Here is an 11651-nt window from a genome sequence, read left to right on the forward strand (position 1 = left end):
AGTGTACCAGGAAATTTTACATCAACTTGACACAGGCTAGAATCATGCAAGAACACTAAATGAGAAAATGCCTCCTCAATGTCGGGCCATAGGCAAGCCTGAAGAGCATTTTCTTAATTAGTGACTGATAGTGGAGGGTCTAGCCCATTGTGGGTAGAGCCATCTCTGGGCTCCTGATCCTGGGTTCTGTAAGAAAGCAGATGGAGTAAGCTATGAGGAGCAAGCAAGCAGTAAGCAGTACCCTCCATGGCCTCTGCATCAGCTCCTGCATCCAGGTTCCTGCTTTCTTTGACTTCCTGTCCTGACGTCCTTCAGTGATGAACAGTGATGTGGAAGTATAAGCTAAATAAACCCGTTCTTCCCCCAAGTTCCTTTTGATCATGGTGTTTCATCACAGCAATAGCAACCCTCAGACAACACGTTTATGAATTAAAATGACAAACTGGAAGAACAACCTACAGAACAGAAAAGCATGTTTGTAAGTCATATATGATATGGCTTTTGTGTTCAGAGTAAACAACTGTAAAACTCAGGTAAACAGTGACCCCTGCTCATCAGGGAAATGGAAATTAAAAGTTCTGTGAGACACCAGCTCACCCAGGTAGAATGGCTGTCACCCCAATAACTGACAGCAGTGCTGCAGAGGATGTGGAGAAAGAGGAACACTAGCTCACTGCTGGAGGGGTGCAAATTGATGCAGTCATTCTCTAAAGCTCGTGGGAGTCCCTCACAGCATTAGAAATGTCACATGACACAGCTATTGCACTGGGCATATACCCAGAGACACTGTACCCCACAATAGAGATATTTGCACCCTCATGAATACTGCTACTCTATTCAATATACAAGGAGATGGAGCCAATCTAGATGTCCATCAACAGATGAATGCATAATGCCAGTCTACTGCATATACCAAATGAAATATTATTCGTCTCTAGAGAAAAATGAAGCCACAAAATTTAAGGAAATTTGGTAGACTTAGAATGTATAAAGTTAAGAGAGATCACCCAATATCAGGGGGAAAACACATGTTCTTTCTTGTATGTGGATCCTAGCCTATGATGTATGCATGTACACAGTAATTAAATATGCAGAGGTATGGTACAACATTGAGGAAGGAGAACATGAAATTTTAAAGAGACAAAACACTCCCTGATGAGTTCACATACATGCTGTACTTTGTGGGTCCTCTGAATGCTCTCTCAACATGTGCACGGTTCAGATGTAAAACAGGCCCTTAACAAGCACATGTGACTCTATGCTGCCACCCTCCTGGGAGGACCATGTTTGATGGTATGGTTTTCATCCTTTAAATATCTCTGTACAGTACAATTCTTACAAGTACTACCAACTTAGGGTGTATTGTTCTCTAAACAACAATTTTAGGTATAAAAATAAAAACTGTAGAGAGTGGAGGCTGTCCAAAGTATGTAGAAGGAGCTATGGGCTGCATTTTGCCACCCAGCTCCCAGCCACCTGGCTAGCTTATGCCCTGAAATAACAACACACAAACTGTATTCTTTTAAACACTGCCTGGCCCATTGTATCTAGCCTCTTCTTGGCTAACTCTCATATCTTGCTTAACCCATATTTAGTAATCTGTGTAGCACCACGAGGTGGTATCTTACCAGGAAGATTCTTGTGTACATCCATCTTGGGCTGGAGCTTCATCGCGTCTGACCTGGAGAGGAGTGGCATGGCGTCTGGGCTCACTTCCCTTCTTCCCAGCATTCTGTTCTGTCTACTCCACCTTCCTAATTTTCTGACCTATCAGGCCAAGCAGTTTCTTTATTGATTAACCAATGAAACAACAGATTGACAAATGACTTCCCACATCATTAGATTGACAAATGACCTTCCCACATCAAAAGTATATTTAAATCATCATAATCGGGAAATTTTGGAGAACTCCTGGGAATGATGAATTACTGGGCCTGAATCTGGAAAACTAACACACCAGGAATTACCAACACTGAAAAGCTTGCATGATTTGATTTGCTTTGATATTCATTATATTTTATGTAATAGCTCTAAAATGTGGTTTCTGGGTGGATGAATGTACTTCCCTTTAAAACTTAAAAGTCATAACAAAACTATTTTAGAGTGAGCAAAGGCCTTGGATATTCCTGTCCCTGCAACAGATGTACGGAAAGCCAATGAACATCCGGGAAAAGGGGTTCAACCATCAGCCTTTGGGGAATTGCAGATCAAAGTGGCAGTGAGTCTCACCTTAGCTGTTATATTCTCCATCAAAAGTCTACCTAGGTCCTCAAAGGAAACTGCACACTGGGACCTTCCCTGGGAAACTTGGTGCCCAGCTCCACTACAGCCTTTGGAGCTTGGCTACCATCCTTCTGACAGCACAGACATGAGCTGCAGGTCTCCTCATGGACACCAGGGGGCGAAAAGAAACCACATAATCAACAGGGAAGCTCCCTGAGGCTTGCACATGTCTTGCAGCCTTGTCTCCATCCCAGTTCCAACAGACCTGGAGCTCCCTCACATAATCATTTCCTGTGTCTCTGAGAACCCAACTCTACAAGGAGACCCTATGTAGTCCCCTCCCCATCACAACACCCATGAGGAAAAACAGGGAGGTCACAGGGCAGTCACCAAGGAGAACAAATGCATCCCAGAAGGGTCAGGGAGGGCATGGGCAGACCTGATTCACACTTAGCTAGCACAGGAAGCTAAGGGGAAAGGGTGTCTCCCTGGGGTTCTCCATAGGGAGCTGGAGCACACAGTCCTCTTTCTAGGACACACAGGTCACCTCCTCCTGTACACAGGGATGTGAATCCCTGAGATAACTTGTATCAGACACCTGACTGGTGAGAGCAGTGACCATGGATCTGGGCCCTCCTCAGTCAACACACATACCTTTTGCAGCCCCTAGAAATAACTGCCACTACCTCTCTGGAGTAACTCCCACTTTCACAGAGCATTGAGATCACAGGGCAGACTGGGCTCTGCTGGATTTTTGTGTCACAAGGAAATACACTCTTGGCTATAGGAAATGCAGGGACAAGGCCCTGGGGTGAGCTGCTGTTCTCTAGGGGCACACAACACTTCCAAACCTTGTGGCTCAAGGTATGCTTTAGAACACAGAACCAGAAAGAAAGAAATAGAAAGAAGGGAGGCAGCACTGACACACAGACTCCACCCCAGCCCATGTGACTCCAGGAGGCATCCTCCTCTGGGAGGAGGCTAAGGAAGAAAAGCAGAGCAAACACCAGAGCAGCCAGGCTTGGCGGCAGCCTGACAGACAAACCTCCTGTCCAGAGGAAGAACCTAGGCCACAACAGAGACCATGGAGCTCTCCTCAGCCCCTCTCCACAAAGGGCAGCTACCATGGAGGGGACTCCTGCTGGCAGGTGAGGAGACATTCTTCAGGGGTGTGGACAGCAGGGGAGCTCAGAGGCTGGATGGGGTCTTCTGGGAGGGGGACTTTGTCTGAGGAGACATCTGGCTTCTGCTTGAAGCCTGAGAGCAACAGGAAGCTGACAGTGAATGTATATTGTTAAGTGGGGAGGAAAACCTCAGGGGTTCCCCACAGTAAGTTTATCAGAACAGGCCTCTGTACCCTGAACACTGACTCCCACAACTGTGTCAGGGTGGCTCTCTAAGTGAAACTCAAACTGGGGCCTGTAAAGAGGGTCATTTCATACATACGACCCTGAGGAATCTGCACATAAACCCCAGGCTTTGGGATATTGATTTGCTCACAGCTATCTGAGCCTGTTCCAGGCAGTGAGGTTTAAATAAAAATCAAACCAGTTCTCCTCACAGAGTCCTGGTGCTATGAAGCAGGAAGACAGAGCAGCAAGGACATCTAGAAGGTGGGGTCAGGGGTTGACATGCACTTCAGAAGAAACAGAGCTGGGAAGGTCAGAAAATGAAGGCTTTAGAGGAGGTCAGAGAAGACATGCCTACACTCACCAAAGATTCTGAGTGTGAGCAGGGATCTGAGGGAGTAAGGGGTTGGCTGTGCAGACACCCGAGAAAAGTTTCATTCAGTGGAAAGATTCAGGAGTACTGAGGAATGGGGGTGATGCTGCTGACCTCTACCCATTAGGACACACACACCAAGGCTGAGAGTTGAACACACGCAGATCTCAATTTCTACCAAATGCAAAGAACTATTATTGATAGATTTTTCTCTTTTCCCTCTTAGCCTCACTTTTGATCTACTGGAGCTCTCCCACCACGGCCCAAGTCACTGTGGAAGCAGTTCCGCCCCATGTTGCTGAAGGGGCAAATGTTCTTCTATCTGTCTACAATCTGCCAGAGACACCCCAAGTCTTTTACTGGCACAAGGGAGAAAATCCGGATAACAGTAACGAAATTACACGATTTATAACTTCAGCTAATGTAACTACAACAGGGCCTGCATACAGTGGCAGAGAGACGATATACCCCAATGGATCCCTGCTCTTCCAGAACGTCACTCAGAAAGACACCGGAGCCTACATGTTGCAAATGCTAATGCAAAGCTATGATACTATGAAATTATCCGTGCAGTTCCATGTCCAACGTAAGTAATTGTCTGTAACCTCTGGGTCGTGGTGGACCTAATCCTACTTCACACATAGAACTGTCAGTGCTGGATGACTGTGTTATGGTCCCCACATTGTGGTTCATCATTTAGTAAAGGACACGGAGTGGAGGAAACAGCAATAAATCAGGATCCCTCACTTGAATCCACGCTCAGAGAGAAGGGGTGAAATAACTCAGCCCAAGCATGTCAGACTCTGCCCAGGGTCTTAGATGCTCATCATGAACATGGCCTTGAGAAAGACCCTTCAGGCCTCAGGCAGGGCCTGGCTGAGGAAACCATGAAATTCTCACAGAGACATGAACACCTGAAGTTTGCTCGATATCTCCACCCCAGACTGGACCAGGAATTCTGGGAAGCTTGTAGACTGGGTTGGAATTTGACCTCCTGTTGGAGCTGACAGGGGACAAGGATTGATTGTAGGCTGGTAGCCTGCTCACCGTCAGCCTGTGAGAGCCACGTCTGAGACAGATCATGTGGGCATCTCCTCCCGAGACTCAGTGTGCTCAGCATAGGTGGAGGGGTATGAAAGACAACCAGCCGGCTGTCCTGATGGTCTTCTGAGACCTCGTAGGAAGGTGGACAGCCCTAAAGAGATGGGAGAAAAGTGTACAAATGGCAGCTCCCTGCCTCTGGGGATCCGGACATGAGTTTATTTCCTGCAGGCAAACAGTAAGAGACACTGCTTTGTGGTAGGTCAGATGAACTTGTAGGCATGGCAACAATCATTGTCCTATTCTAGGGAAACTGAGACAGGAAACAGAGTCACTGAGTCAGGGTCACACAGGCCATGGGTGGCACAAGCTATCTGTCCAGAGCCACATCTCCAGCCTCCCCACCATTGAGACTCTATTAGGTACCCCTGAGTCTTATGGATCATTTCCTAGACTTGGGCTTCTTTTAGGGATCCCTGATTCATGTCAGTCAACATCAAACTCCTGACAAGAATGGCCCATTTGAAGCCCAGCCTGACCTGAATACTAACCAGATTTGGATTGGTGTGAGATCTCTGACAGGCTCTCAGGTTCTCAGGGAAGCTCAATGTGAAGACCAATCATGACCTATCTGTAGGAAAGCTCTGAGCAGCAAAGGCTTGGAGGGCGCTGGTCCTCACTGAGCAGTGGAGGTCAGGGCAGCTGGATGGATGCACACATTGTGTCCCAAGACATGCAATGTGTCAGTGAGGACCAGGAGATAACATGAGGTCTCTGATTCCAAGTCTTGAGTCTGTCCATCACCACACACTGCAGCTCAATTCCCTCCTGGGAAAGCCCTTGCTTCTCCCATACACAACACAGGAGACCCCATTGTCTCTGAGTGCTCAGCTACTCCATCTGCCTGTAATTTGCTTCTTGCCTGATTCTTTGAGGATCTGGGTTTGTGGGGAGATAGGAGACAATCTCTGTTGAAAGAGGCCCATGCAAGAATCAGAGCCACCACACAAGGCAACCTTCTCTCTGTTGTCCGCACACACAGCACGGCTACCCAAGCCCAGCATCATAAGCGACAATTACATTCCCATGGAGGGTGAGGACTCAGTAACATTAAGATGTGAGCCTGAGACTGAGAATACAAGCTACCTGTGGAGCAGAAATGGCCAAAGCCTCTCAGAAGGTGACAGGCTGAAGCTGTCTGAGGGCAACAGGACTCTCACTTTACTCAGTGTTGTGAGGAATGACACAGGAGCCTATGAGTGTGAAACCCGGAAACCAGTGAGCACCTCCCGAAGTGACCCATTCACTCTGAACATTATCTGTGAGTATTGTCTGCTTCACCCTGGCTACATCTTTCTATACAAAGGGTTAGAGCTAGGAAACTCAGTCCCCTTGGGTTGGTGACACAGACCCACCACACAGATACCTAGGCTGGCCAGGCTTCCTGGCCCAGCACAAGAACATGCAGCCAGGCCCAGCATTGAGCTGGAATGGGTTTGAGGCTCAGGGTGATGGAGACAGGGGACAGGGCACACCCGAGTGTGCAGTGGGGATGATGGTGTGTGGTGCTTGAGATGGATCAGGGCTTGTGACTGCTGCATGAATACTCTTCTATTGATCTGCACCTCAGCTCTGGTTATAGCACAGCTCAGAGAGATACTATGTTCTTCTGCAGACCAAGATTCCCGTTCGCTCTGCTGACATCACATGTGTCTTTATTCTGTTTGCTCCAGATGGTCCAGACATCCCGATCATATCCCCCTCAAATACTTATTTTCGTTCAAGGACAAACCTCAGTCTTTCCTGCCATTCAGCTGCTTACCCACCCGCACTGTATGCTTGGTTTGTCAATGGAGAGCTAGTGTCATCCTCCCAAGAGCTCTTTATCCCCAACATCACTACTGATGATAGTGGAACCTATACCTGCTTCGTCTATAAATCTATCACTCGCCTCAATAGGACCACAGTCAAGAACATTAAAGTCCTTGGTAAGTGGATCTCTAAAATATCAGCGACAGGTTTGTAGTGGAGTCTTTTGGCTTTCTGGTAAGATGCAGCAGAATTTAATTTCCAGCCCATGTCTATGGGAACAAGCAAAACTCTACTGTCTCCTGAGCATCCTGCTCCATCCCTATGCTGATCTTCTCAGGATGCTCTGACTTCTCCTGGCTGATAGGGTTGGAGCTTGGAGTGTGAGGAGGAGCTTCTCCCAGCCTTGGAATCCTCAGGTTGTGGGAGGGACTTCCTAGGGGAGGGAGAGCCTTAAGGTCAAGATTTCTTTCTGTCACTAACACAGCCTTTCTGTTTCCTCCATTTTCTTCTTATGACCTCCACAACTTAGAGGAACATTGAGGGCTTTACTATCTTCACTTCTTTTTCCCTAATGTGAGAAGAAAACTCCCTCCCTACAAATGGGGACCAGCAGTTCAGAGCTCTGCTCCCAGCTCTGCTCCTGTCTCAGGGGTGACTGGCTGAGCTCCATGGGAGGGGAAGAGAGGGTGGAGAAGGCACCTGGGACCCTAGTTCTGAGTCAGGGTGAACCATGTCACTGACGACTTGATGATGCTCTTTCTCTTACTCTTCTCAAGGATTATAAACAAAAGTATGAACTTCCCACAGGGCAGGGAACCCTGACTGCTCTTAGGACTGGAGAGGCAGGGGAGGGGGAGTGGGAAGAGTAGGAGGGAAATGGGAGGAGGCGAAAAATTTTAATGAACAAATAAATAAACTAAAAAAAAAAATCCAAAAACAAATGCCGGCCAAGTGTGCTGGTTTGTGCCTTTAAGGGCAGCACTAAGGAGGGAGAGGCAGGGAGATAGTGTGAGTTTGAGCCAAGTCTGGTCTACAGGGCAAGGTCTAGGCTAGCCAGAACTGTACAGTGTGACCCTGTCTGAAAAACAAAAAAGCAAAATCAAAATGTAAAACAGGTATGGCAGATTAGAGTGGCAGACTGTGGTCAACTCAGTGGTCATTCACGTCTTCTCTGTGGTATTTAATCCATCTCCATGTAGCAGGACATAAATTTCTCTTCAAACAGAAATTCTTTACTTTGGGATTTCTCCAAGTCCTGAATTCTAGGAGTAAACACCTTTAAGATTAGCTGGGCTATCCTAACCCCATAACAAATAAATTATTTAATAAAAAAACCCTAGAAAGCTATTTTCTAATGCAGGGACCTGACTGTTCACACTCACAGAAAGTGTGTGCAAGAATTTGCACAAAAATCAATGGAAAAACATTCTCCCCATTTCTGGGTCCATGGGGGTCAAGCAACGATTGCAGACAAACCCCCAAAGTCCATTACACCAGAAGCAAACTTTATTCCAGGAAAAAAAATTAAAAAATAAAAAAATAAATTTCCAAGGGCACAAAATGTTTATCAGAGAAGGACTTGTAAGGCTGTGGCAAAACGCAGTTTCCAAACTCTCCCTTTATATAGCAAGAAGCAACAAGCATTAGGAAAGAACAAAGGAATTTTTACAATCTTGAGGTAAAACTCAGATACAAATTCTTTTTTTAACCTTGCTTTTCAGTTAAACTGGTGTTAGTGTTTAGTCCATCCTCTCTCTCTGGCACTGGCTGATGGTGTTCACCAAAGCTCTGCACTCCTCTGACACTGCCCGTTTCACATAGCAGGCGAGGAATGGGAAAACACACAACCAAAAAGTTACATACATGCTATCATTAAAGGTTAACACAGCTCACTTCATTTGCTGGTCCTGAGTGGCCAGGGGTCACGAAGGCTGAACTTCAGCTTACAGAGGTCCCTCAGTTTGAAGAGGGTCACTTCAGTCTTGCAGATAGAGCTATGGATTCTACAGCAAAGTGACCAATGTTAACAGTTAATTCTTAAGGTGCTGAGAAAGCTGTTGTCAGCCTGCTATCATTCTCCTAGGATTACAACTTTATATTTCCTTATTTCTACATTCTTATTTCTGGAACCTACATTTCTATATTCTTATTGTTGGACTCTTCACCAATCCCCCTCAGGGTCTCTGGACACGTGGGGTGAGTAGCCTCCTAGTGTGGAATCTACACGTATACCCTGAGTCCGGGGTCACTATAGGTGATCTGGGTAGAGTAAGATTCTGCTCTTTCCTGAGAGACCATATCTTACACCAAACATGAGATCTTGTGTCTTCATTCTGTGGGCCCTGTGAGCTGGCTGAGATCTCTGAGGGTAAACGACTCTCACTTGGTCCCCTCCACTGTTTATCCACAGAGCCAGTGACTACACCCTCCATCAGAGCCACCAAATCTGAAGTCAAAGAACGAGACTCTGTGCACCTGACCTGTGACTTCAACTCCAGTGACTCTACAATTGCCTTCCGCTGGTTCCACAATGGCAAGGGAATGGAATTCACAGACAGGGTATTCTTAATTCAAGGCAGAATCCTCTCCATAGCGCACGCCAGGAAGGAGGATTCTGGAGTGTATCAGTGTGAGATATACAATGCACTCAGTTCCAAGAGGAGTGACCCGTTCCAGTTGAACATAAGACGTGAGCGACCTCCCCTCCCTTCTTACTTCATAGTGTTGGGGGTGGGGCAATTTTTTATCAGCAGTGTGCAAAATGTGTAAAATTCACCAGGAGAAAAACATGGCTCAAGATACAAACACAGCCAGCTTGGTGGTGGATGCATGTTAATCTCATGATAAAATAACGCGTAAGCTGAGCATAGTGCTGCATGCCTTTAATCCCAGTCAGCACACCAGAGCTAGAGACAGGTGATTGTCTATGAGTTCCCAACCTCCCTGGTCTTTGATTAGCAGCACCAGCCACTATATGGTGAAGACTGACGTTCCCACTTTGTCAGGGTGACTCTGCAAGTAAAACCCAGATTGGGGCCATTGAGCAACATCATGACATATGACCCTGAGGAATCCACAAGTAAACCCCAGGCTCTGGGACACTAATTTTCCCACAGGTATCTGAGCCTGTTTCAGGCAGTGGGCTTTAAACCAAAATCAAATTATTCTTCCTCACAAAGTCCTTGGCAGGAATACAGAGGAGCAAGGACATCTAGAAGGTGGGGTTGGGACTGACAAGCACTTCAGAAGAAACAGAGCTGGGAAGGCCAGAAAATGAGCGCTTGGAGCATTTAGAGATGGAGGTCAGAGAAGACATGCCTACACTCACCAAAGATTCTGAGTGTGAACAGGGATCTGAGGAAGTGAGGGGTGCTCTGTGCAGACACCTGAGAAAACATTTTAATTCAATGGAAAGCTTCAGGGGTACTGAGGAATGGGGATGATGCTGCTGACCTCCTCCCAATATGACACACACACACACACACACACACACACACACACACACACACACTCAGATTTCAATTTCTACGAAATGCAAAGGTCCTAATAATGATGGATTTTTTTTCTCTTAGCTTTTGTTGTTATCTACTGGAGCTCATCCACCATGCCCGAAATTACTGTGGAGGCAGTTCCACCCCACGTTGATAAAGGGAAGAGTGTTGTTCTACTTGTCCATGATATGCCAGAGAAAGTCCATACCTTTTTCTGGTACAAGGGAGAACATATGGTTGAGAAGAATGAAATTGCACGATTTCTGAAATCCAATAGAAGTATTAAAACAGGGCCCGCATACAGTGGCAGAGAGAAAATATATGAAAATGGATCTCTAGTCTTCCAGAATGTCACTAAGAATGATGAAGGAACCTATAGGCTACATATAATAACAGCAAACTTTGATATTAGTGAACTTGTGCACGTCCATGTGAACCCTAAGTAATTCTCTGTAACTGCTGGTGGAGGAAGCCATTCTGTCACCCCTGGGAATGACACATACATGTTTTGCAAATGGAGCTCTTTAGAGTCAAGGCCCTTTGAAGAATCCCATCCATTTGTCAAAGACCTTCAGAAACAATACTTCAGACGTCTGCGCTAATCCCAGGGGTGCATGGGCTTCAGGCCTCTGTAACTTCCACTGTGTTTATTCTTAGAGTGATTCTTAGTTCTGCTTTGTTAGTTGTGATTGTGCCTGAGTTTACTGGGAATTAAAGATTTTGCAGAAAAATTAAATTTCTCTGATGTGTTACAGAAACCAGTTTCTCCTCTTGCCCCTGGCTGCCTTTGCAGTCATCCTGATTGAACAGGAGGAGCTCACTAAGGGTAATTAGATTTCAGTTCCAAAAGAGATCAATATCCTACAAAGAACTTAGAACATGGTTTCTTAGGGGATAACATTAAAAAGTTACATGAACATAAAATGAAAAAAATATAGGACACAAAATGTCAGGTATTTCTTTGGGCCAGGATGTGAACACTCAGATATTCTTCCAATATCAACTTATCGATAAAGGAATCTAAAACTCCCAGTTACCTTAAGAGAAAAGTACACGTAGGAGTTGTCAGGAAGAATAGGAATTTTGTCCAGCAGTTAAAGCATTAGGTATTAATCATTACTATTTTCAGAAGTTATAAAGGTTTGAATTAAAACGTTAGTCCATATAAAGGTGATACACAGATTACTTAGAAACTGGCATACACCTGAAAATGATATCCTAGGTGTGACAATACACTCAGCTGGTGACAAAGATATGAAAGTATAACATTGTAAAGAGCTAGTCACAGGGCTTAAGTCTCTTAGTTTATAATCAGATGTTTACTCCCAGCTAGGGCACAGTATGAATAAGATGTGCCTGGCC

The 11651-nt window shown here is 45.8% G+C and overlaps 1 protein-coding gene across 1 annotated transcript; it reads left to right on the forward strand.

Annotated features, from left to right (window-relative positions):
- Nucleotides 1-3307: 3307 nt before the first annotated feature.
- On the forward strand, nt 3308-10735 carry LOC101998219 (carcinoembryonic antigen-related cell adhesion molecule 8-like). Its single transcript, XM_013355609.1, has 6 exons — nt 3308-3371; nt 4172-4531; nt 6029-6307; nt 6720-6974; nt 9209-9487; nt 10371-10735. The coding sequence occupies exons 1-6, from the start codon at nt 3308-3310 to the stop codon at nt 10733-10735; spliced, it is 1602 nt and encodes a 533-aa protein (XP_013211063.1).
- The last annotated feature ends 916 nt before the right edge of the window (nt 10736-11651 follow it).

The sequence above is a fragment of the Microtus ochrogaster genome, unplaced genomic scaffold (assembly GCF_000317375.1).
Source record: "Microtus ochrogaster isolate Prairie Vole_2 unplaced genomic scaffold, MicOch1.0 UNK256, whole genome shotgun sequence".
Classification (NCBI taxonomy): domain Eukaryota; kingdom Metazoa; phylum Chordata; class Mammalia; order Rodentia; family Cricetidae; genus Microtus; species Microtus ochrogaster.